The sequence below is a fragment of the Phyllostomus hastatus genome, unplaced genomic scaffold (genome assembly GCF_019186645.2).
Source record: "Phyllostomus hastatus isolate PE091 unplaced genomic scaffold, TTU_PhHast_1.1 phas_contig_137, whole genome shotgun sequence".
Classification (NCBI taxonomy): domain Eukaryota; kingdom Metazoa; phylum Chordata; class Mammalia; order Chiroptera; family Phyllostomidae; genus Phyllostomus; species Phyllostomus hastatus.
The window spans coordinates 541,143-567,780 of record NW_025333583.1 but is presented as its reverse complement, the minus strand read 5'-3'; the positions used below and the strand labels follow the sequence as shown (position 1 = coordinate 567,780).

Genomic DNA, 26,638 nt, shown 5'->3' with positions numbered 1-26,638 from the left:
ACAGGCCTGCAAACCAAAGGTACACACGTCATAATAAAACTACACGTACCAAAGATAAAAAAATCTTAAAAGTGTAGAGAGGGAGATCATTACTGTTTGCCAGACTACAACAATGGAAGCCAGGAGACAGTGGAATTACTCATTTTTCTTCAGCACACTAAAAATAGGTGTCAACTGAGAACTCTACAACAAAATTAACTCTACAAAAAAGTTACTGCTCAGAACAAAGTTTTTGTCAGATAAAATCTGATAGTTTTTACAACAGCAATAACAGGAAACTGACCCCAGAAATAATTTTGACATGTAAGGATAAAGGTGACATACAGGTAAGTGTAAATACACATTAACTCTATAAAATCTTACTAACAAGGTTTTAAAAAACAATTCAAATGACAAGAGTATCGTAAGGTCAAGGAGTATCGTAAGGTCAAGGAGCTTGGTAAATTGAGTTACAATTCTAAGGTCTTTTTATGAGGGTATACTCCCCTCAAACCTGGAATACCTTCTGGAGGAAGGGTCTCTTGTAGTACAGGTTTCCCCTGCTAGGTTAAGTGTTCTAGGAACCCACGTGTATCAGTGTATCAGCTTGTGTTGTTGTCAGAGGCAGTGTTGGCTTCAGTGAATTTTGGGTTGTTTTTTTTTTCAAGATTCTTTCAATGCCTTTGCCCATTTCATGATGGGCGATTTATGAGCACACCTACCCATACTGCGCTGAGTGTTCACGACAGTTTTTGAACCAAAAAAATGAAAATAAAAATAATCCATAAGACCCCAGTGACCTGCCGTTCCTATCCACCCAATCTTACCCCAAGCACCATTTTTTGTTTGTTTCCCTGGGTGAAAAAAGTCCTCAAGGGAAACGTTTTGCTCATGTAGAAGAGGTGAAACAAAAAAAGCAAAACCACTAAAAGGCATCAGAATCAACAAGTTCAAAAACTGTTTTTGAGAAGTGGAAAAGATGGCTCAATAGGAGAATTGTATCAAATAGAGAGTACTTTGAAGGTGACCGAAGTTTAAACATGCATAAATAAACAATTTTTCCAGTTCCATCCATGCTGTTGCAAAGAGTAGGAGCTCCTTCTTTCTTTCTGCTGCATAGAGCATTATGCTAAGCGAAATAAGCCAGGCGTTGAAAGACAGATACCATATAATCTCACCTTTAACAGGAACCTAATCAACAAAACAAACAAAATATAACCAAAGACATTGAAATAGAGAACAGGCTGACAGTGACCAGAGGGGAGAGGGGAGGGAATTCCAAGGGAAAAGGGGAAGGGTTTGCAGGAAAAAGTATAAAGGACACATGGACAAAAACAAGGTGGGGGTGGAAATGAGGTGGGGGGTGGAGAGAGGTGGGGAGGGCTGGGAGGTGGGCTGGGATGGGAGTAAAAGGCAGAAAACTGTACTTGAACAACAACTAAAATTTTAAATAGTTTTTAAAAATAGTAAATATACAATTTTTTAAAATTAATTCCGGGTTTTGGAGGGGGAGATTTCCCTTCCTCGTATTTTCCACAAGGGAAGGTACCAGTGAATTATAGACCTTGTTGGATAACCATTTTAGTTTTTAAAAGAACCACTCAAAGACCAGACTCATACCTCTATTAAAAATCACTTAAATGAAAGAAACAAATTAGAAAATGGTAATACTCAATCTCTAAGATTATTAAACCAGACTTTTAAACATTTCAAGAGATAGAAAAACACAAGGACACAGAAAGATGTAAGAAACAGCATGCAAACACTAGACACAAGAAAAAGAAGGTTTGGCCAAACCTCCAAGACAAAATATTTAAATTTCTCGGGGGGGGGGGGCAGGGAGGGAACCATAAAACCAGCAAAAATAAATTAGAAGTGACAAAGGGGCTAAGGAAGACTCCATCATCTTGTCCTGTGTATCAGCTAGCCCTGGCCCTCTTTTAAAGACAACTCGGAGGTAAGCAGATAGTGCTGATGTTCAAATCTCTGGCAAGATGCATGCAAGATTTAAAGGAACTCTGGGAGGCTCAGACCAATGGAAGATAAAACTATGAACAAGTAACTAGAGTAAAAGGTGCTATATTGCTATTTTATAAGTGCTATTATAGAAAAGCAACTCAAGCCTCTAAGTAAGATAATAAACCTTCCAGCAGTGGAAATATGAAAACTTTAATGGATAAAAAGGTATTTGCCTAGGAGCAAAGGGAGCCCTTGAAAGAGGTGGCAAAGGGACCATTTCAGACAGAGAAACAGCTTCACAAAAACCTAGGGACATGAAGAAAGAAAGGAGCAAATGAACAATAACCAACCCAAGACATGGGTCTGAGAGAAAGCCTGAAAACATCTTAACAACTGAAATGACAAGGCATCCCATATACATAATTTACACCTTAGCTCTTTCAGCCAAATTGCTTAACAAATATGATAATGCAGCAAGTGTTACTAGGTCTTCAAAATAAACATTACACATAAACTTTCTAAAGTAGTAAGAAAAGGGATGGAAGTTTGGAAAAGCCAATCACAAATTTAATGTTTACCTGTTAGTTGGACTTCTACAACCTTGGAATATGAAAAAGAACTGATAATGTACTCCCTGACCAATAGAACCACCACTCTGAGTGTGATTCTCAAGTGAATTTGGCATCTTCCAAAAAGTTTCCTATCTAGTCTTCTTCGCATGACATTGTCACAGCCAACAAATTAAGTGTATTTTGCACTTAACAGGATACTGAAATTCAAATAACAATTTTGAGTGGAAAGAGTAAGTCAAAATGCCAAAAGAAATGAACCCTCCTAGGAGAATAAACATAGGTAGTTTCCATTTGTAGTTCCATTAGATACAATGGCAAGATTTTTTTTAAGAGGCGGATATGGAAGGCAGAACATCAAAATCTAATTGTTGATTTTAAAACTTAGCCTGAAAGTTTATAGAATCCACCAAGTATAGGGTTTCTTTTCAGAATGATGAAAATGTTCTGAAATTAGATAGTGACAATAGCTGCAAAACTGTGACTATATTAAAGAAACACTGTACACTTTAAATGGGTTCATTGCATGGTATACACTTTGGGTGAAATGTATGGTATATGAAATTATATCTCAATAAAGATGTTTTTAAAAATTGTACTTTGCTCAGAAAATGATTCCTGCCTTCCAAAATATTTTATTAAAAGGAAGACTTAAATCTGTTCCTTTTAACCTTTAAATGTGCCACAATGTATGGTATGCCACACTTCCCCACAAGAGGTACTGGGAGGTAGTATAAATCGACATTTTAAAAACAAATAAAAATCACCATCTGTTAAGAATAATAATTTGTACATATAGTAGAGTGCATTTTTTAATGCATTTACTAAACCTCACTGATAATTGGATTTCTTTATGCTAACATCACACTTCCTCTTCTCTATTCAAAGGTAGTGACAGCTTCTCCAAAATCCTTATACAAGTTCAGGCATACAGCATCGTATACCTTACCAAGTATTGCTTCCGATATTTCCAGTACCCACCTGGCACCATAGTTATTACAATATTATTGACTATACTTCCTATGCCGTACACGTTAACATCCCCGTGACTATTTTGTAACTATCAGTTAGTACATCTTAATACCTTCACCTTTTTCTTCTAGTCCCTCCAACCCACTCCCTGCTGGCAATCACCACCTGTCCATTTTCTGTGTCTATGAGTCTGTTTTAATTTTAACTGTTCATTTATTTTGTTCTTTAAGGTTACACAGATAAGTGAAATCTAAAGAACAAAATGTCTTTCTCTAACTTACTTCTCTGAGCCTAATACCCTCTAGGTCCATGCATGCTGTCACAGGCGCTAAGATTTCATTATTTTTTATGGCCAAGCAATATTCTGTTGTATATATGTACCACCACTTATTTATCTATTCCTCTGTTCATGGACACGTGTGTTGTTTATACATCTTGGCTATTGAAATAACATAGCAATGAACATAGGAGGGCATATATTCTTTCAAATTAGTGTTTCAGGTTTCTTCAGATAATACCCAGAAGCGGAATCTCATGTGGAACCTCCATACCATTTTCCATATGGCTGTACCAATCTATATGCCCACCAACAATGCACAAGGGCTCCCTTTCTTCCACATCCTCACCAGCCCTTGTCATCTGTGGATTCATTGATGATAGCCATTCTGACAGGTGTGACAAAACTTTTTAACAAAACCCAAATATTGAGGAGTAGATATCCAAGATATTTATTTATGTGAAACAGGAAAAAAATATATTCAATCAACATAAGTTTGCATTCAAATTATGCAAAAGACACTGATGTGTCTTAATAAATCAGAATTGTTGCTTTAAGAAAACTCTGAAGCTCTGAATATTTTATTTTAATATGATTAAAATAAAAAATCAGTTCTCACTGGGGTGGCTCAGTGGGTTGTGCATCATCCCACAAACGGAAATATTGCTGGTCCAATTCCCAATAAGGACATGTGCCTGGGTTACAGGCCAGATCCCCAATTGGGGACATGCAAGAGGCAACTACTGACTGATATTTCTCTTGTGCATCAATGTTTCTCCCTCCCTTCCCCTCTCTCTAAAAATAGATAAAATCTTTTTAAAAAATCAACTTCATGAGAGCAGCTAATTCTTTCAGTATTTTGAGTCTCCCCCCTTGCAAAACATATTCTACTGGGGAGGCAGACAAACAGTAAATAATATTAGATAGTACTGAGAGGAAAATTAAGCAATTGGGAGGGAGTATAAGGAGGGGAAAAGATAGAAGATACTAGTGTTCCCTACCCAAATCCCATCTACCCCACCTCTCTTCCCTGTTAAAAGAATCCCACCTTAGAGGAGGTACAAGTCCCTTCTCCTCTGAGGAAGTAGGGGCCTTTACCCCTGGCCCTTGGGGATGAATCATGATGGGACTAAAGCCAGTATTCTTCTCAAACTACAAATGGAGAGCCTTGATACCAGTTTAGTCCAGGGATTCGTAATCAGTAGTTCATGAACTTCAATTAAAAAATTTAATTTCAACCCTGGCTGGTGTTGCTCAAGGAACTGAGCGCCAGGCTGCAAACCAAAGGGTCACCGGTTCAATTCCCAGTCAGGGCACATGCCTGGGTTGCAGCCCAGGGTCCCAGGTGGTGGCGCATGACCAGAAACCACATATTGATATTTCTCTCCCTCTCTTTGACCCTTCCCCTCTCCTCTCTAAAAATAAATACAATTTAAATAACAATAATAGTAATAATAATAGTAATAATAATTATTATTATCATCATCATTATTATTATTATTATTATTATTTCAGCCTGAATAATTCAGAATAGTGTCCTGATACACCAAGGTTTCGGGTTCAATCCCTAGTAAAGGTACATACAAGAACCAACCAATGCCATGGCTGTTGTGGCTTAGTAAAATGAGTGCCAGGCCAGCCTCTGAACCAAGGTCGCTGGTTCAATTCCCAGTCAGGGCACATGCCTGGGTTGTGGACCAGGTCCCCAGTGGAAGGCACGCTGAGAAGCAACCATACATTGATGTTTCTCTCCTTTTCTTCTTCCCGTCCCCTCTCTCTAAAAATAAATCTTTAAAAAAAATTAAAAATAAAGAGGAACAACAAATCAAGGTTTCTTTCTTTTCCTTCCCCTTCTCTCTAAAATCAGTATACTTTTAAAAATAATTTCAATAATCTCTAATTGAAATTTATCATTCCCTTCTATCATGAACAAGCAACAAACCACAACATTACTGGCAGTACCTTTGACTTTGAACCAAGAGAAATCACAGATATTATCATATCTATCACCTTACAATTCCTGGAGATACCCCCAAATATTATTTACACTATCACTACTTTGAACAGCTGCTAGATTATTGGAAGTGCTAACAAATAAACGTATTACCATTTTACAACAAACTAGTTTAACAGTTTGAGAGCTGGATTTCAACACTCTGATATATTTGAGATTTTTGTCTTATGCATTTATTCCATGAGTTTAAAATTACTATTCTGAGCAGTCCACAACTTCAGACTACTAAAGGGTCCACACCACAAAAAAGGTTAAAAATTCTCAGACTTAAAGATCATAACCAGAAATTTCAAATAAAATAGAAAACAGAAAATAGCAGCAGACATAATGATTAAGTATTGCTTGTAAAATTTATTTCAGTTGCATACATATATCTACAAATATAATGGTGATACAAAATAGGGCATCTCTTATGGGTGACAGATCAAAAGATTTTAAAAGACAAAAGTACCGTTACTCTTATTCTTGCCAGAGGCATGACCTAGTTCTCCCCAATAGGAGGTATGATCAGATATTCTAGGAATCCTCTAGGAATACTTCTGCATTCCGGATTAAAAAAAAAAAAGACCACATTTTCTCTTCCTGCCTCAAATCAGATGGGCATAATAACTTCAAGCTAGTTATCTGGTGTCCAAGAGAACCACTTGCTAACAATGGCAGAGGTGAAACACACAGAGCCTGGTCCTCATTGGGACCATTGTGCCGCTGAACTACAATGGATGAGAAATAAACCCCAATCTTTGAAAGCCCTGTTAGTCAAGCTTTCTATTACTTGCAGGTGAAATGTTTCTACCAGATAAAAGAATTATTACGGAGAGGGTGATCAACTAAGGCCTCTTTGAGGGCTAACATCTGAGCCTCATGCATGAGAAGACAGCCATGTAAGACCTAAAGGAGCATTCCAGGCAGCAAGAGCCAATGAAAGAAGTAGGAGATGACGACAGAGAGGTAGTCAAGATAGGACCTTATGGGTCATAGGGAGCCTTTGGACTCTTCTCATGGACTGCCACAAGCACACAAATATATCCCTCAAACAAATACCAGAACATTTCCCAAGTTAGTAGAGAAGATAAAGGAGGATAATACCTCATTTAAAAGCTTGGCTTTAGCCCTGGTTGGTGTGGCTCAGTGGAGTGAGTGCCAGCCTGCAAACCAAAGGGTTGCCGGTTCAATTCCCAATCAGGACACACACCTGGGTTGCAGGCCAGGTCCTCAGTAGGAGGCGCACGAGAGGCAACTACACATGATGTTTCTCTCCCTCTCTTTCTCCCTTCCTCCCCTCTCTAAAATTAAATAAATAAAACCTTTTTTAAAAAATAAAAATTTGGCTTTTGATACCAGGCTGTTCCTTTAAGTACTATCAGTAATAGTTCTGTAAAAACCTAACAAAGGATTAAAAGAGTAGATAAATTATGGTTAAGTAAATATAAATCAAACATTAATAAAGAACAATGTAATAGGAAAATGTTCATCATATAATAACACAAGGAAAACATATATTATACACCCATTTTTATTACAACAAAGCTGTGCCCTGGCCAGTGTGGCTCAATGGATTGAGCTCCAGCCTGTGAATCAAAAGGTCGCTGGTTCGATTCCGGTCAGGGCACATGCCTGGGTTGCAGGCCAGGTCCCCAGTGGGGGGGTACTCAAGAGGTGACCATGCATCAGTGTTTCTCTCCCTCTCTCCCTACTCCTCTATCTAAAAATAAATAAATAAAATCTTAAAAAAATAAATAAAACAAAGCTATAAAAAATACAAAAATGTCTACAGTGGTTATTATCAAGTGGTGAGATTATAGATGGTTCTTAATTTTCTTACATTTTTCTTTATTTGAATTTTAACTATCACTCCATAATCAGAAATACATGCCTCAAAAATTATAAGGTTTTAAATATTGCTCACTAAATGTAATGTGGCAGGCATGTTAGATGGAATCCTGGAACAGAAAGACATGAGGTAAAAACTAAGGAAATCCAATAAAATACAGATGGTAAAGTGTCAATACTGGTTCATTAGTTGAGTCAAATAAATCATACTAATTTAAGATCTGAAGGAAAAGGAAACTGTGTGAGGAGTATAGGTAACTTTCTTTGAAACTTTTCGGTAAATCTGAAACTATTCTTTCAAAAAGGATAGACTATTCAAGGTTTATTCTGAAAAATGTTTAAGTCCTTTCACCTAAGATTCTTCAAGTGGGCAAGTACAGATAAAGGAATCATTACTAAGAAATGGCAGGCAAAGGAAAAGAGGGCATTTAGGAAAAGAGAAGATACTATATGCTACAAGTTAAAGGCAGAAGATTTTTGTATAATACAGGGTGGGGCAAAAGTAGGTGTACAAAACAGGCCCTGGCACACAACAGGCCCTCACTTGCTGCCCTCACAAAAGAAGGCCCTCACTTATTTCATTATTCTCAGAAAAAAAGAGGTTAAAAGTATTTAGTTAAGAAGGCTGTATTTTGAGCCCCTCAACTAAGTGCTGAGAACTAATATACTTTTTAAAATACCTTTGAGCTATTAGAATGAACACACTCAATGCCATGTGACATAGGACTTCTTTCACTCTGAACTTACCTCCTCACACCTTACACAATTCTAGAAAACAGTTTTGCAGCTCAACCTGTATTAAAGGTTGGGGGGTGGAGGGGTAGGGAATGGCACACACAGTCCCTAAACATACCCAAGCCCACCTAACTAGTAAGGGGCAGAAGCAGAGGCACATTCACTGTACACAGACCATTAGAAAGCAGGACCACTTAGGAGAGTGCCCAAGTACCAATGAGGACCTTAAGGCTCAGTATAATAATGTTCAGTAATAATGGCCAAGAGTTCAGAATAATACAGTACCATGCATTCACATCTCTCTGAAAAGTCCACAAGTGTATAATGACTGGTAAAGAGCCATATGGGAAAAAAATGTGTTCACTGTATTGACCTTTTTCCAGATTTTACCACATGTATTTCTTTAAAAAATAAACGAAAATTCTTACTGATTAGAAAAAACAAACTTACTGTCTAACAAAACAGTTACCTTGGAAATGGGTAAAGGGAATATGGGATATTCCTTACACTATTTTTACATTTTATAAGTCTGAAATAATAGTGTCAAAAAGGTATCAAAAAAGGTAAGCCATATCATGCATTCAATCTGACCTACTTATTTAAAGTATGAGCAATGATAATAAAAACCTTTGAACCTGGATCGAATGTAGAAGCTGCTTCCCAAAAGTTTTCAAAATACATGTTAATCCAGGTCAAGGATATTTTTCCTTTCGATCATTAAAGCTGCATTTTAATTGTCCATTAAATTTACTGAACACCTAAATTATAACATCTTAAAAATAATAAATTTACACACTGTTGCCTGTAATTTTACACATTTATATCAACTGTAAAACTAAGTCATCATTTAAAAGAATTATCAGATAAAAGCTACTATTAAACAACTTCTAAGAGCCATTATTCTAGTAAAAAATAGCAACTACTATTTGATCACTTAACTGTGAACCACTGTACTAAGATTTCACTTTCATTAAAAACTCAAAGGAATCCCGTTAAGTCTGTATTTTCTGTAATTTACACATTTAATAAATTACCTGTGATCTAACAGCTAGGACACTAGAACACACGTCCATCTTGCTGCAGAGTCCACCAACACTGTCTCAAATAATCTCCTTCCAATTCTAAAATACTACCATTCAAGTAATTCCAACATGGTATCGGAGAAATCCACCATCTTGAACCTGCCTTTTTAGATAGGCTATCAATAAAAGAAAGGAAAATAGGTGGGGACAAAATCCAGACAACTGTAATTAAACAACAATAAAATAATTTAAATTTTTAAAAAAAGGAAAATAAAAATGCTTCCTTTCAAAAAGAACAGTTGCTAACAATAGACAAAACACAATGAGCATTTATTTATCCTGTATCAGGCATTGTTCTTAAAATTTTATATATTAACTATTTTAATCCTAACAAACCTAGCATATAGGTGGTATTCTTATTCCCACTTTACAGATGGGGAAGCTGAAGCCAAAATAAAGTGATTTACCCAAGGTCACAGGGATATACTGTTAGAGGTACTGAATCCCAGTCATAGCTCTTAGGCCAGGCACTTACACTAAACTCCTTTACCAAGTAGACAGCATCACATTGTCTTTAAAACAGAAAAAGGCACTTCAAATTCCTTTGAACCAAGTAAAGGCAGTAATATTCTAGAGCAGAGGTTGGCAAACTAAAACCAACAGCCCAAATCTGACCCACCAACTTCATGTTGTAAAAAAGTTTAATTAGAACATAGCCCACAGCAGCTTTTGCCCTGTCAGAGCACAGTAAGTTCTACGGGGGACTGCCTGACTTGAAAATACGAAAATATTTACTATCTGGCATCTTGCAAAGAGTTTGCTGACCCATTTGAAGGATATTTTATAAACTCTCCTCTAAACTATACAATATACATTTTCATGAAAATAAAAATAGCAATAGCTACAATTTACCAAATATATACTATTTATACAAGATCCTAACAGCAACCATTTTACACCCAAGTAAACTAAGCCTCACAGTGTATATGACCTGCCCAAGATCACACAGCTAAAACATGGAGGAACTTGTTTAAATGCACAAGCCTGGCTTCAACGCCCATAGCCTTCAAATCTGTAAATGTGTATAGCCATGGAAAACCAAATTTTTCCATGAAAACTAAAGTTATATAATAAACAATGCCCACTTTAAAATTTAAAAATAAAATGTTCAAATAAATGTATCCATAGATACTAATGGGATCGTACTTGTTAGAATATACTGGGACACGGACCTAACCCACAGATCTATGCTGGAACAAAGGTATACATCACCAGCTAAATACCTGACCAGGAGATTCCCCATATCAGAAGCAACTAAGAAATGCTGCAGCAATTCTGCCAGAAACCAGTTGAATCCTCACTGGCCCCTCCCCCCTCCCTCCTGCTTTCTGCAGAATCAGCCTTCCCTGATCCTGTACCCGGGACACCTGAACAGCTCAGCAGGGTGACTCACCCTCCCCCGGGGGTCTGCTACACACCTTAAAAGCCCTTCTACTCTTTTTCCCTTAGGGCTGCACTCCCTTGGGACTCAGCCTGCTGGATCAAAGTGCCCAGCCTTGAATAAAAGCCCTTAATTGGGACTTTTCTGGCTCTGGTCCTTTCCTAGCCACCTCAGCTACCTAGCAATACTTCTGTGTTATTTTCCACTATACTCATTTTTCCTATTACTCCAATTGAGTTTATGGATAACCTAGGGATAGTCAAAGCATAGGAAGAATATGTAATCCTATGTAAAGATATGGGGCAAAAAAACTCACTTAAAAGCCATAGAAATAAACAGAATGCAAAATATATTTACTCAGTACATTTAACTATCCTCTGCCACAGAAAGAGTACAGCCTCTTCTGATAGACTCTCATCCACCCTGGTCACACTCTGTCTAGAATGTCTAACTCATTATATATTTCCATCCTATCTACCTCCATTCCAGCCCCCTGGAGACTGCTAACCTATGTAAAGTACCACTCAGAGAAGGGAAAGATTCCAAAGATTACTTGCTGAATTACTTGTTATTATTATTTATAAAGTCTTTTATTATTCTAATCCCATTAACCTCTCATACCAATGGACTGATCTAGATTACTATTAAAGTATATCATACATACTTACAGGAAAACACATCAGAAAGGTAACAAGGAATTAAGAAATTCATCGTGGTCAAGTATTCATGAATGCAGATAATATAACTATTCTGAGAAATACCTTGGTAACATTTTCACCATATTCTCTATTACAAACAGCTCGTCACCTGATGAGACATCGACTAATGTCTCAGAATTTCATTTAATAGTTTTTATGGTTAATTTTGGTCTTAAGTTTACCACCCTCCCTATGAGACTATAAAATTATAGTTTTATATATATATATAAATATATTTCATAATCCCAAATATAGAACTAGAACCTGAAATAAAAAGTGCTCTTGGGTGTATAATAATATATACTATTTGATTATTGTTCATACACATTAATTCGATCTCCATTGCTAACTTCAGACTAATTTCAGTAAGAGCAGAGATGTCTTACTGGTTTTCTAGGTGTAAGATTATTGGTAATGCACTTCAAGCAACATCTTCAAAAAAAAAAAAAATGCAGCAATCAGTTGCTGAAACCAAAATAATTTCTTCACCGCGATTATACTACTATCCCCTAAAACAGAATTGCAGAATTTTTAGAACCACTGTTTTAGTAAATTCCTGACTTTATAGTCCTTAGAACTGCAGATTAAACCACTCCTAACTTTAAACCTCTCTGAGGTTATAGAGAAACTTCCCAAACCCTTTACTACTGAATTAAAATTTTAAATAAACTCAGCAGACATATTAAAAAAGTTTTAAGTTTCTCTAAATATAATAAACTTTCAAAAGTTATTTGTTCAATTATGAATTTTAGTTACAAGCAGCAAAGCATTAAAAAGCTAAATGTAAGTAAACACAGGAATGATGTAGAAGGCCTACCCAACAAGAGAGAAATGCTGCTATTCCAGCAAACATTAAGTTTACCAATTCCTTAGCTGATCCAAGAAATATAAATTATCTTTTAAGGCAGGTGCTACAATGAAGATCCCAAATGATGGCTTATCTCTTCAGTAATGTCTCTCACTAGTACTTAGTTTGTGCAATGAGAAGATACCTGGAAAAAATGGCATGGCCTACTGAAAAGTAATACTAGATGGTTAGAAGCAGCAGCAAAAGCAGATTATCTTACAGTGCACCACACCAAAGGCTGAAATTCCCCAAGTCTTACCTCATAGCAGCAACTGGAAGGGCAAAACTTTTCAAAAGACAGGATGAAGAGTAGAGTAAAAAAGATGAACTCTGCAATTAACAATCAAGTTTTCTAAGAAAAGTATTTTGAGGTCTAAACGTGAAAACAAACACTAAAGTTCCTCATGACAGTTGAGAAATATTTAGCAAACAGGTCTGATCACAAAATTAACAACTACTGAATCTTCTCCAAGTTCAGACTAATCACTGCCATTTACTAAGAGAAGGGCACAAATGCTTTTGGATATGGGAAGAAGGGCTAGAGATAGGTCAAATTATCTCTGGAGACTAAGTATTTTTTTTTCTAGGTGGGTAAGAAATGGAAATATCTGATTCATAAAGGCAAAAAAAAAGGGGGGACTGCCTGTCTTGTAGAAAAATAGGGACTATTGCCTGTTGTAGCAGTAATATACCCAGATTTCACAGATGTTTTTATTCTAAAGTCCACAAACCCCCACAACGTTGGGACTATGCAACCTTCAAAGGTATTAAGTCATAAACTTGCATTAACAGCTAGCATCTCTTGCGATCTCCACATAAGGAATAATCAAATTAATTGAAAATGCAGTCAGCAAAGTCTACAAGAACACATTAGAAACAAAAGCTACTAAAGAGAGGTAAGTATTATGGTTACTAGACTCCTGAATGAGAAGTTACTCCCTTTATTTTCCCTTCAGCCACCATCTAACCTCATTTCCCATTTTTAAAGTACTATTGTATGTACTTTTATAAAAGTAAAAGGGATAAGAAAACCTAGTATAGCATCAACTAGAATTAAAATATTTAACTTGAGCCCTGGCTGGTGTAGCTCAGTGGATTGAGTGTGGGCTGCAAACCAAAGGGTTGCCGGTTCTATTCCCAGTCAGGGCACATGCCTGGGTTGCAGGCCAGGTCCCTAGTGTGGGGGCCATGTGAGAGGCAAACACACGTGATGTTTCTCTTCCTCTCTTTCTCCTTCCCTTCCCCTCTCTAAAAATAAATAAAAATATGTTAAAAAAAATATTTAACTTGATTAAGGTAGGTAATACTAACTTTCACTTTCTAAAAGTATATAAACAGACTTCTGGTCAAGATGGAGGCATAGGGAAACATGGCCTGCCTCCTTGCACAACCACAGCAAAAATTACAATTCAACTACAAAACAACCATCACCAAGAATCCTCAGAAAATTGAGCTGTATAAAGTCTGACAGCAAAATAATTAAAAATTCATTCATCCAGACCTGCTGGAGGGGCAGAGACAGGTAGATGTGTAACAGGCAGCCCCACACCCACATGTGGTGTATAAAAATCAGAAAGGACCTCATGAGTGAGGGGTCCCAGCCCTATACCAGACCACCCAGCCCAGGGTTCCAGTGTCAGGTCAAGTTAAGTCTCCATAAATTCTGGCTGTAAAAACACGGGTGGTTGGGGTAGCAGAACAAACTGTGGAGTGTCTCTGGTGTCTCTTCTTAAAAGGCCCACAACAGACTTAGGGCTTGTATCTACTCATTTCCTCTGGGCTCCAGTACCGTAGCAGCAACTGGAAGGGCACCAGTAGCATACCAGGAGAAACTGAAGTGTTTGGCATCACGGCAAGTGCCAGGGGACAGCTTCCTCCCAGACAAAACTCCAGAGGCCAGGTAGCAGCATTGTCCCCTTTCTGAGCCCTCCCCCACACAGAGTCACACCATATCTAAGACTCTGTCAACCTCAACAAGACTCCATCAATCTGGTTCACACGGGTTGCTGCTCCCTGGTAATTACCTAAGGCTCCACCCCATCTAACTTACCTGTGCACTTTTCTACAATAAGCCACGCTACTAAGAGAGGGAGTCATAGCAGCACTACCTGATACACAGAAACACACAGGGAGCCTGCTAAAATAAGGAGACAAAGATATAGGGCCCAAATGTAAGAACAGACCAGAACTCCAGGAAAAAGACTGAACAAAATGGAGATAAGCAACTGCTTACCATATTTCTCAGACTATAAGGCACACTACCCCCCCAAATTTGGAAGGAATAATGGTTGTTAATGCTGTTGCTGAGTTCTGTTTACATTTATAGTGGTGAAATACACTGTTATGTATGTTGTTATTTTACCACATTTTTTGCTTCAAAAAAATTTTTTCCCCATTTTCCTCCTCTAAAACCTAGGTGCGTCTTATGGTTCAAAAATTATAGTATCTATCAGATGCAGAGTTCAAAACAATGGTTATTAAGATGCTCAAGTAACTCACTGGGTGCTTCAACGGCATAAAAATCAAGCAGAAATGAAGTTTACACTACATGAAATAAAGAAGAATATATGGGTAACCCACAGTGGAGTGCATGAAACCAAGAATCAAACCAATGATCTGGAACATAAAAAAGAATAAACATTCAATCAGAACAGCAAGAAGAAAAAAAGAATCCAAAAAACAAGGATAAACTAAGAAGCCTCTGGGACTTCAAACGCACCAACATCTGAATCACGGCTGGAAGGAGAAGAGAAAGAAATTGAAAACTTATTTGAAAAAATAATGAAAGAAAACTTCCCTAATTCGATGAAGGAAATAGACATACAAGTCTAGGAAGCACAGAGTCCCAAACAAGACAGACAGAAAGAGGATCACACCAAGACACATCATAATTAAAATGCCAAAGATAGGATCTTAAAAACAGTAAGAGAAAAAAACAGTTAGCTACCTACAGGGGAGTTCCCATAAGACTGTCACCTGATTTCTCAAAACAAACACTGCAGGCAAGAAGGGACTGGCAAGAAATATTCAAAGTCATGAAAGGCAAGGACCTACATCCAAGAATAACTCTATCCAGCAAAGATATCATTTAGATGGAAGGGTAGATAAAGCTAAAGGAGTTCATCATTACCAAGCCCTTATTACATAAAATGTTAAAGGGACTTATTTAAGAAAAAGATGAAAACTATGAACACTAAAATGGCAATAAATTCACAGCTATTAACAACTGAATCTAAAAAACAAATTAGGAAACAATCAGAACAAAAACAGAATCATAGATGTGGAGATCATTTGGAGGGTTATCACCTGGGAGAGGGAAAGGGGAGAAGAGGAAGAAAAGGTGCAGGGATTAAGAAGTACAAATTGGTAGTTACAGAATAGAGAGAGGGATGTTAAGAACAGCAGAGGAAATGGAGTAGCTAAAGAACTTATATGCATGGCCCAGGGACATGAACTAAGTAGGGATTACCAGAGGAAATGGGAGTACCAGGTGGAAGGGGACAAAGGAAAAATTGGGACAACTGTAGTAACATAATAAAATGTATTTTAAAAAGTAAATGAAGGTATGTGAAAACAAACCACAATTCACTTTTGCTAAGCAAAACTTTTTTCTATAAGATTAACAAATTACTGTGTAACTCACAAAAAATCATATTAATTCTCAGTGTCCTAAATTTAAGAAAAAACCTCTGAATAAAGAGTTGAATATGTTAAGAGTTGAATGTGATTGCCAGCTTCCTCTAAAGAAGAATCCTGTGACTGAACTGAGGAGCAGTGGGGGTCATTAGACACTTAACCAGTTCCTGCTTACTGAACAAAACTATTTTAACTATTACACAGGAAAACTGAACAAGTTTTGCCTCCACTGCTATTATAGGTCCAAAACTTACCACAAAAAAACCTTATCTGCAATGCAAAAAGGGAAGTAATTTCATACAAACATAAATAATATCTAAAAGCACTTGTTTTTCCTTTCAGGTCATTTACAAATTAAGTTATTTTTGTAACTTGTTCATGTCATCTTTCCTTATTCAGGATTAACAATAAATTTAACGTCTATCTGTTAAATCTAATTTCTTAATCTCCCATTTAAGAACCTCAATAATGCCAGTCCAAATTTCCCGTTATTTCATCAATGTGGACTCTACTCCAGAGATCCAGTTTTTCTTACCATTAGACCCTCGCCACAACTACGTAGATCTTTAAGCTCCCCATTCTTCTGTACCTACCCAATCAGGGTCAGTTCAAGTCCCTCCTCTCCCCAAGTCTTCCTCAGCATCTTCAACCCCGGATTCAATCTCTCCCTAAACCTCAGAGTACCCACCGTACAAAACTCAACTACTCAACTTTACACTTCTGTTGTATGTTGTCATAATTTGAATTCATCTGTAATAAAGTACACTTCAACATAAGAGATCTCATTTTATAAATCTCTTATTTCTCCTCAGCCCTCTCCAAAAAGGCAGGCCTAGTATGGAACCAGAAATGCACACACAAGTTGCTGATGAAATATTTGTATAATGAAGGCACTGCCAATAATTCAGTCAAGTCAAACATTGAACCCTAATTCATCTGTTTCTTAGATTCTCATTATCAGGTTTTCAAAATGCAGGAAACCTGCATTTAGAATACTTACAGAATATTTCTCTATGCTACACACTACACTATATATAGTTAATAAGTTAGACAAGATAAGAGATTATCAACTAAATAAAACATTAAGAGAAAACAAGAACTACATCCTCAGTCCCTTTTGTATTCCTCCCAGCCCAGTCTTGGTACATGGCAAGCACTTAACAGGCACTGGTAAATAAACTTTCATCTACTAATAAACCTAAGCCCCAAATGCTAAACCTGGGGTAACCAACTTACTCAAGTAGTCTAGTGCCTTAACGATCCTTTAAGTAGCTGATATTTAATGAGCCTAATTCAGAGAAATTTACCAACTAGGATCCTACACTCAGATACCAAACCCTGAAAATATAAAATAAGCAGGCTGAGAGTAAACTGTCATATGATGCTAATATTAGTTTCACAATATAGTTTCTCAACATGTCACCAAAACAAGGTCTACCCCTGCCACTTATTATGTACAATGCATTAGGTCTTGTGCCAGCCACCATAGGGACAGAAGAATGAAACCTCTACCCCAAGAAGCCAAAGATCTAGTAAAGATGTAAACAACGAATTGCATGAGGCAGACTGTGAATGCCATAGATGCAACAAATAAAATGCCTTAGAAAAGAGTAGAGGGGAGAAGAGTAAAATGTTTATACACAAGTAACTGGAAGACAGTGTACACATAGTGTTAAAGAGATGTAAATTGTGAAGGGGTATCAAACTTGGGTGTGCTGAAGTTTCCTGGGTTTGTTCAGACAGGAACAAGGAGCTCAATCTGACTACATGTAGCCAAGGTATAAAACAGGATTACCAAATACTCAGGCCACAGCATAAGTTGTAGCATTTTCATGTATTTGCTATTTACAAGGTGACTACAAACATTTGTTTTTCAAAAATTTTAAAAAGGGGGCCAGGAGGCCCTTTACATGATCTCCATGAACCTGCTCTCTAAGGACACAAAGCTGCTTAAATTACAACTCACCAGTGAATTTCAGATGAGCTACCTGTAAAAACTCACCCTGGGTTTCCAGGGCATCACACGATTACCAGTAGGACTTCAAAAATGAGTTAATTTGACGTTAAGAAGATAGCACAAGGTACATCAATTTATTCAGAATGCTGCCCACGGGTGGAGTAAGTTTTGTGTTTGTTTTTTTTTAATTTTATTTTAATCATTGTTCAAGTACAGTTTTCTGCCCTCCACTTCCATTCCAGCCCTCCCACCCATCCCTCCCCACGAGTAAGAGTTTTGAAGTCAGGACAGAACTAACTCATTGGTTATGACAACCAACAAGTTGATTCTAAATACTGAAATGCTGTAATTTCAAATCTTGAAGGCTTGTCGATAGACATTTCAGCTTAGAAAGAGCCTTCAAAATCCTGTATGGGTAATAACACCACATTTATAAAAATACATAAAAAGCAAAGATGATAAACTAAAATGATGTAAAAACACAATCTTATATTTAAGAAATATGCACATTGCATCAAAACATATTTAGGTCCTCAATGTAGCATTTAAATTATCAGCTATTTTATGTAAATAATGGACAAAGAATATGAAATGGCTCACCCTAATTTTTTAAATTATGTATGATAAAAACAACTTGTATTCTCTAAAATACATATTCAGATGAAAAAGAAAACTCCCCCAAAATTTTTAGCATTAACAATCCAAAATATTTATCAAAACAAATAGGACACTAAATCATTACAAAATACTTTCACTTACAGTATCACTTATTCTCGCAACCTTTATTTCTTCAATAATGACTTCAAGAATTATTATGGGTCATGTACTTCAAGGAATTAATAATCGGCTACAGAATACTACTGTATACTCAAATATTTTCAAGTAGAATACCTACATAATATAAGAGAAGAATGTTCTAGGTGGAAGGGTGTTACCAAATGAGGGGATGGTCAATGCTCCAAGAAGCAGTGAAGAAAGGGCCCTGTGTTTCAATCCATCTTTGTACCCAAATTTCCTAAATGTAGTGCTTAGCATATTAATGATAATTAACTCTAGACTAGGTGGCAATAAGCCACATTTTTCAGATTAGGCACCTGAAACTCACAAAGATTATTTGTCTAAGAACACAAAGATAGCCCTGGCTGGCGTAGCTCAGTGGATTGAGCGCAGGCTGCGAACCAAAGTGTTGCAGGTTCAATTCCCAGTCAGGGCACATGCCTGGGTTGCAGGCAACAGCCCCCAGCAACTGCACATTGATCTCTCTCTCTCTCTCCCTTCCCTCTCTAAAAATAAATAAACAAAATCTTTAAAAAACAAAAAACAAAACAAAAACACACACAAAGATAGAAAAGGCATTGCCAGGACTAGAATCCAAGTCTTTTACCTTCTTATCAGATACTCACTTGAACAGTGTTCACTAAAGAAAGAACACAGAGCAGCAGGTGGCTTTTTTATTCTAGGCCCCTAGAATGACATTTTAATTCAAGTATAACCATAAAACTGACTATGACCAACAGCTTCTGCACACTCAAAAGAAACTAGTTAAGTCTTAGTAACACACAAGTTCCTTCTATTTCTGGCCAATCCAGTTTAATTAAACTACAAAAACAACAACAAAAATCTAAAAGGCCTCAGAGATAAACTGAGCCACTATGGTGATTATGGAAACAACTTTTGCCAATAACCTAAAACTATCAATAAATTATATTAGATTTAATTAAAGAACTGCATTTTTAATTAAATGTATTGAGCGTGGTATCAGTTAATAACATTATCTAAGTTTCGGGTGTACAAGGAAACTGCATTTTTAAAAATCCAGGACATTAGCCAAGTTAAATTTCACTTAAATAAAAAACAAGAGACAGATTCAGCAGCAAGTGCCTAATATGTAGGGTAAGGTAGCAGACAAGGGATTGTAAAGAACAATTGCTAGGAGTTTTGTTTATACCTTTGAGAAATCTGTAACAGCTATTTGAACTATACACAAGCACTATAAAAAAATACACAAACATAAAGCTATTATATGTTAAGAACAAACACCAGGTTTATATAACAATCTACAAATTATATTTATTGCATAATACCCACCAAATTCTTACTCCACCACTCTACCTAGTAGGTACTCTAACGTCACCGTAGTCCCAAGATATGAAAAGGCTATGATCACTAAACCAAACAGCATCCTGAGGAACCTGTTTGGTCTGAAATCCTTTCAAAGCAGGAAGACTGGTTGCATAGTAGGGAAGACTCCACTAACATTATTGGTTTAGAGTGAAAAGGCCGAAAGTTATTATTTCCAAACAGGTTTATGAGTATACCATCATGCTAAACACAATAATATTAAATTATGGCCCCAAGAAGCCTATACTCCAGTCATGAAAACAAAGCAACACATTTCAACAAATTTATCACTATAATCCCAAAATGAAACATATCTACAACCAAGAAATAAACACAACCAAGAAAAAGTTTTAAGGAAATGATTTGAAGGGCCAAATTGAAATGATCTGAAAGTGATTTAAGTAAGAGAAAAGTGCAAGTCAGGCTGGCAGTAGCAAGAACTAGAGTGAAGACAAGCAGCAACAAGCAGATGACTTTTTCAATTTGAGTCCATCAAATTACCTCGGCAAACGGGAAAAATAAAAGGGCAATTGTTACCACATTCGCTCAAAAAGATCCCCACCCACCCACTTAAAATTAAAACAAAAATAGAAAACCTTCTTAGATTCTATTGAAAAATTTAAATGTCTGACATTAGAAAGTCTGTTTCATAAGAGCCACATACCAAAGATAGGTACATATTTTTCAATTAAAAAAAAAATGTAAAAAACAACCAGCATTGGCAAGGATATAGAGAAACAGGAACCCTAATGCACTACTGATAGGAAGGCAGACTGGTGAAGCCACTGTGAAAGAAAGCAGCACAGAAATTCCTCAAAAAATTAAAAATGGATGATCTGCCTTATGAACCAGAGATTCCACTTCTGGGAATGTATCTGGAAAAAAAAACCCCAAACACTAATTTCAAAAGAATATATGCACCCCTACGTTCACTGCAGCATTATTTACAATTGCCAAGATGTGGAGGCAACCCAAGTGCCCATCAACAGATGAGCGGATGAAACAGCTGTGGTACATTTGCGGGCGGGGGCAGGTAGAGGGACTCTTACCTTTTGCAACAGCATGAACTGACCTGGAGAGTATTATGCTAAGTGAAATAAGCCAGTCAGGGAAAGACAAGTATTGTACACCATATGATTTCACCTATATGAAAGTGGAATCTAATGAACAAAATAAACGAACAAAATAGAAAGACTCAAAGATACAGAGAACTGACAGCTGTCAGTCTTCAGGGGGTATGGGAGGCTGAGTTAAAAGGTGAAGAGATTAAGCCAAAAAAAAAAACAAAAAACTCAGACAAAAAAATAATAACGTAAAGAAATTTGTTTAAAATTTCTCTGAAAAGGATTAACAAATTTACTCGGTAGGCTGTATGGTGAAAAATTATCTAGCATGGTAATGAAAAATAAAAATAATTTTAACAGAAATTGGGCCCAAGCCCCCCTACCAATTTAGCAGCAAATTCAACAATTATAAAGTACTATAACTTCTTATCTTCAAACTACCACTAACCTCCCCCAATCACCACTAATGATAAGAAACTACTATCTTTTATTAATGACTTCAAAATAAGTAATATAATTTTCTGAATCTAGTATCTTACACTTCTTCAGCAGTTTGTAGTTTTTCAGAACCATTATATTCACTGGGTCTCACAACCACCCAGTGAGGTAATACAGTGATTATCCACTCCCATTTTACAGATAAAATAACTGGAGACCTGATAAGATGAGTGAATAGCTCAAGGTCAGCAACAGGCATTTACTGGCAAGGTATGAATTCCTAAGCCATTTTGTGTCTCTGCTAGGATGATGTCTTTAAAATAGAAACACAAAACCTTTCATAGATTAAGTAAACTCAAAAGTTAAAATGGACCAGTATACATTACTTCCAATTTACTTTGCTAGAAATGACTGATTTTACCCTGGCCTAGTATCCCCTTCATTTTTAAAATATAATTTTGTTTTAGTTTAGCACCTTCTGGAACCCTAACTGCCAAAAGTTCTGAAACTTTTAGAGAATGCAAAACCAAAACAAAAAGTCTGTTTATGGACACAAACTAAATACTAAATGTCAGCTGAGCAGACTGAAAAGCCACTCAAACTCCTGAAAAACTGGGAAGCAAATGGAAAAAATTATAATCTTAATTACAGTTCTTCAATTCTTATGGATATTGGCACTTTCATAGAAAGGCAGTTGTGGACAAAGCCCACAAACCCCGATCCTGTTAATGCTCTCTCTCTTAAGCTTAAAATAAATAAAATAAAAACTCTGCAAACAACCTCATAAAGATGATACAAAAGCCACATTAATTCAATATTCGTGGGGCTAAACACAAGCAAAGACGTTCGAAAGGGTTAGAAATTGTGTTTAAAATTCACACTTAATATTCTTTGCATGGTGTAAATATGAACATAAGCCTCATTAACACCTTTTGCAATTTATTGTCTCTAAACCTGTGCTAATTCCACTCCTCAAGACTCACTGGGCCCCTTCTCCAACCTCTCACCCCCTGTGTAAATGCGACACACACAGGCCTCTTGCCTTTTTCTCTAACAACTAGGACCTTTGTTCCGAGACTCGGTTTTTCACCCCACTCAATAGCTCTTTCAACTTTCTACCCCGTATATATTTTTATTTTGTTTTCAGAGAGGAGATTCTGAGCCTCAACTTTCTGGGTCTTTAAGAAATGAAATGCCAAAAATATCTGAAGAGACTGGAAAGGACTAGAAAGTTACACAAACAAGTAAAGGGCCTACAAAACAGAATCGAGCCCGGGGTTCGGGTGATTGGGCAGCCCAGGCAACCTCGGGGAACGCCGACCAGAAAGGGAGAAAGCAGGAGAGCAGCTGCAAGTCCACTCGGGACCGATTTCCCTGGGCTATTAAACGTCCCGCCCACCCCCACCACGCACACACCGACGTTTTACACATTAGGAGTCCCTCCCCCAATTAACTAACGAAGCAATTAAACTATACCCACAGCCAGACGAGATGCTGAAGCTAAACCTCCCCTTACACAACAGCCTTATCAGAAACAAATCTGTCTAAGGCTTCAGGAGCAGCCCCTTCCGTTCTCTCCTCCCCACACGAGGGTAACTGCCTCCCTCCCGTGCCCCAGCAGGAGTTTCACTGTCTTCAATTAGTTTCCCCCGATGTGCATATTTTAACGCCCGATGTGCATATTTTAAAAATCATTCATTTACCCCTCCAAAAATTTAGCCTTTCTCTTATTCTGAGGAAGGGAGCGACATGGAGGGCAGGATTTGGGACTTTACAATCTCGCCTGTAACTTGTTTCTGAACTAGAAACCCACTCACTGCGAAGAGAGGAGGAGAGGGTGGTGAACTGAATGGACAAACGTTATAATAGGTTTTATGTAATCCACATATAAATAAATTAATCGCCTGACTCGCTCTGAATGCTAATAAACGGTTGGAGTGACAACTGGTCCACCACCCCCCGCCCCAAGTCCTGGACCCCCTCCCCCCAATTCCCATGCTAAACTATCGAGAAGGATGCTCCGCTCCTCTCCGCCAAGTTTCTCGGCCGCTTTCCGTGCTCGCCGCCCGCACGCTCACGCCCGTCTCGTCGTCATCCCCGTCAGCTTCAACTTCCCACAACTAACACAACTGCCAAGCGCGGACCCCGTCTCCGGCCTAGCCCGCCCGCCCGCCCGCCCGCAACCGTCCCTCTTGGCAGGAAACCCCTTACTGCGGGCTCAAGTCACTCCGGCCTCTACCTCCTCTGACCCCCGCTTCCCACAACTGTTGTCACTCGAGCTGCTCCCTAGTTTCCATTTCCGGGCCGTCCCAGGCCCTGGAGCCTCCCCTCTCCCGGTTTCCGGGCCCCCATCCCATTTCCGGGGAACCCTTGCCGTCTTCACACTCCCCACCTGCACTTCCGGCCCCCCACTTTCTCTCTTCCTAGACGCCCTCCAAGCTCCAGAGCCCACTTCCGGCCCCCCCACCCCCTCCGGGCTCCCTAACACCCGCACGCCTCACCCCGGCTCCGAGAACGGCCCTCCTCATGGCGGAGGACAGAAGGAGGCACCCACCGGCCGCCCCCCTCAGCTCCCCCACGGTCCGGGTCCCTCCGGCCGCCGTCTCCCTCGAGCGCCTTCCCAGTCAACCCCCGGCCCAGTCCTTCCGCAGTCCCGCCGCCGGCGCCGGGAGAAGGCCGAGCGGGGGCCGAGCCGCGGCGCTGACACAACTGGGCTTCCTGGGACTTTCTGTTCGAGCTCCTCCCCCCAACCCCGTAACCCCCCCACCCCCAATCTCAGCACATCACCCTCCCCCTAGGCCTGGCCCCGCCGCTCGCAACTGCGCCTCAGTTACCTAGTTTGGCCCCAAAGTCTTCGGTCCGGACTCGGTGGCGCGGCAATAACTTCCACTCGCTCCCCCCACCCCCCGACGGCGGCAGCGGTGGTGGTGGCGGCGGCTCCTCGGGTCCCTTCAATTATCAGCTGAGCCGCAGCACCGCGGCCGGCGTGCGCCTCCGTCCGCGCCGCCTCCCTCCTCGCTATTCCAACACCCTCTGGGAACTACTTTTCCCTCCGGCTGCGCAGACGGGCTCGTCCGCGGGACAGGCCCCGCTGCCTACTCGCGGCCCATCGCATCGCCCCTCCCTCTCCCAACGCCCGAATCGACTTCCCCAGCGGCCTGCAATCTCCTCCCGATCCCTTCGAGGGACCAGGAAGGGGAATATGAAGCTTCACTTGATATCCCTCCGCCGGGGTCACCCCCCGCCCCTCCGTGGTAGCAGGAACTAATTCCCCTTCGGGTCACCGGCGACCTGAGACAGAAATTTCACGGAGCAGAGTTCCCTGAGACACCTGGGAAAGGGGACATCACCCCTAGTTAGAAACCCCCTGTTAGCTCAAAACCGGGGTTCGATTTAAACTGGGGCTTTGGCCTCATGACCCCAATCAAGCCCCGCCCCTTCCTGGTTGTCTTAGCGACGACGGTGGCGTCCCAAGATGGCGTCGTGGCTGCCGGAGACTCTGTTCGAAATTGTAGGACAAGGCCCAGCGCCGAGCAAAGACTATTACCAGTTATTGGTCACCCGAACCCAGGCAAGTGCGAGCCGCGGTTTAACCTCTCTACTACCCGCCCGCCCTGGTGGAGTCCAGATCGCCAGGCGCGCTAGACCGAGAATGACTGGGGCCCGCCGGAAGCGGCCGGTCCCAGCTCCGCGCCCGCAGATTTTCCTCGTCACCTCGGCCTCCTCGGGTCCGCCTGGCGGCCCTCCTGTCCCTTCCCAACCCCAGACCGGCTTGACCCAGACGAGCTTTCTTTGCCCACCCCCACCACCACTGCCCCACCACGCCGCCCTCTCCCTTCCTGCCACCTGGGATTCCTACCCGTAGAGTTCCCTCGGCACGAAGAGAAAAACAGGCGTCCCGGGCTTGCGTGCAGCCTCACCTCAGCGTGGGAAGGAGGAAAAGAAAGACTCAGCCAAGTGTCCCGAGGAGGAGCCGGGAGGGGAGGGGGAGAGGGGACGATCTCTTTTCCAGGGTAAATTTTAAAAACCTGGGGGATTTTAAAAACCTCATCGTGGTTTTTACGCGGACCACGGCCACAGCATAACTTCCTTATTTCTAGTAGGAACTAATCGTCGAGAGCTTTGCCCTTACCTTTTGGGAGCCCTGCTATCCCATTGAAAGTATTGAGGGGGGTGGTACAGAAATGTTTCAGCTGCTCTGCGCGTCAGCCCCACCCATAATGACATCTGCTGCACAACAATAAGACCGAGGATTATGTTATTGTTGGAGTAAAGTACCCATCGGCCTGTTTTTATGACAGCTTTAGCTGTTGAAGGTGGGCTTTTGGATGATTTATTGTGCCCATGAAATGATGGGCTTGAACTGGGCCTCCACTCGGAACACGTTTGTGATTCCTGGCCGAGCTTACGCCTGTCACCGAGATAGATATTCACGCACCTTGCACTTTAATAGGTGGTGTTCCTGTAAAATGAAACTTAGAACTTTGTATGTATTTGTTTTGGTGTAGGTAGTGAATATTTCATCATTTTTTTCCATGAATGTTTTTTGTAGTTTCAAAAGACCTTTTAAAATAGAAATAATATATATTTTGTTTTTATCTAAACTTTATAAATATTACATGTGTAATATCAATATTACCACGTGATGATCTGTCAAACTTAAATTTTCAATCAAATTTTTTCAGGAATTTTTACACATTTAATTGGAATTTCTTAGTTGTTTAAATTTAATTTTTTTGTACGGGTTTTAGGAATGACTATCATTTGCTTTAAGATGTATGATCATGACAATTCTTTCTATCTTGAGGGACTGAAACCATTAATTTCTTACCCTATTTCTACTGTATTTTTTTATTTTATTTACCTCAAGTAAGAATGTTCTAATTTATATTTTATAGTTTTTTCTATAGTGTGTCTTTTTAAAAAATTTGAGCACTACTGTTTCTTGAGGATCTGGTATTACAAGTGTGCTGTATTCTAGTGTAAGCCTCAGCAAGTTGAATACTTGCTTACCTTTTTGTTTTAATTAACCATAGGGGCGCTCCCGGCATTGGTTTCCCTCAAGAATGCCTCTGTTGC

General features: G+C 39.3%; 3 protein-coding genes across 19 annotated transcripts in view; 2 read left to right on the top strand and 1 right to left on the bottom strand.

Annotated features, from left to right (window-relative positions):
* Positions 1–25,496, bottom strand: part of TRIP12 (thyroid hormone receptor interactor 12) — a 139,861-nt gene extending 114,365 nt beyond the window's left edge. For 9 of the 17 annotated variants that reach the window (XM_045853291.1, XM_045853361.1, XM_045853334.1 and 6 more), the window contains exon 1: positions 24,394–24,731. The gene's annotated coding sequence lies outside the window, so the exon portion shown is untranslated. Of the gene's footprint in view, positions 1–23,770; positions 23,853–24,060; positions 24,270–24,393; positions 24,733–25,418 lie in introns of those variants that run through there. The other 8 variants (XM_045853343.1, XM_045853376.1, XM_045853388.1 and 5 more) reach the window with 5 other exon arrangements.
* LOC123827780 (basic salivary proline-rich protein 4-like) lies at positions 23,575–24,827 on the top strand. Its single transcript, XM_045852243.1, has 2 exons — positions 23,575–24,313; positions 24,358–24,827. Exons 1-2 carry the CDS (start codon positions 23,575–23,577, stop codon positions 24,825–24,827), a joined length of 1,209 nt encoding a protein of 402 aa, XP_045708199.1.
* The window catches only part of FBXO36 (F-box protein 36), a 67,329-nt gene continuing 65,718 nt past the window's right edge, over positions 25,028–26,638 (top strand). The window contains exon 1 of the mRNA XM_045853446.1: positions 25,028–25,130. Coding sequence (XP_045709402.1) covers positions 25,035–25,130 — 96 coding nt within the window. The 5' untranslated portion in view covers positions 25,028–25,034. The remainder of the gene's footprint in view (positions 25,131–26,638) is intronic.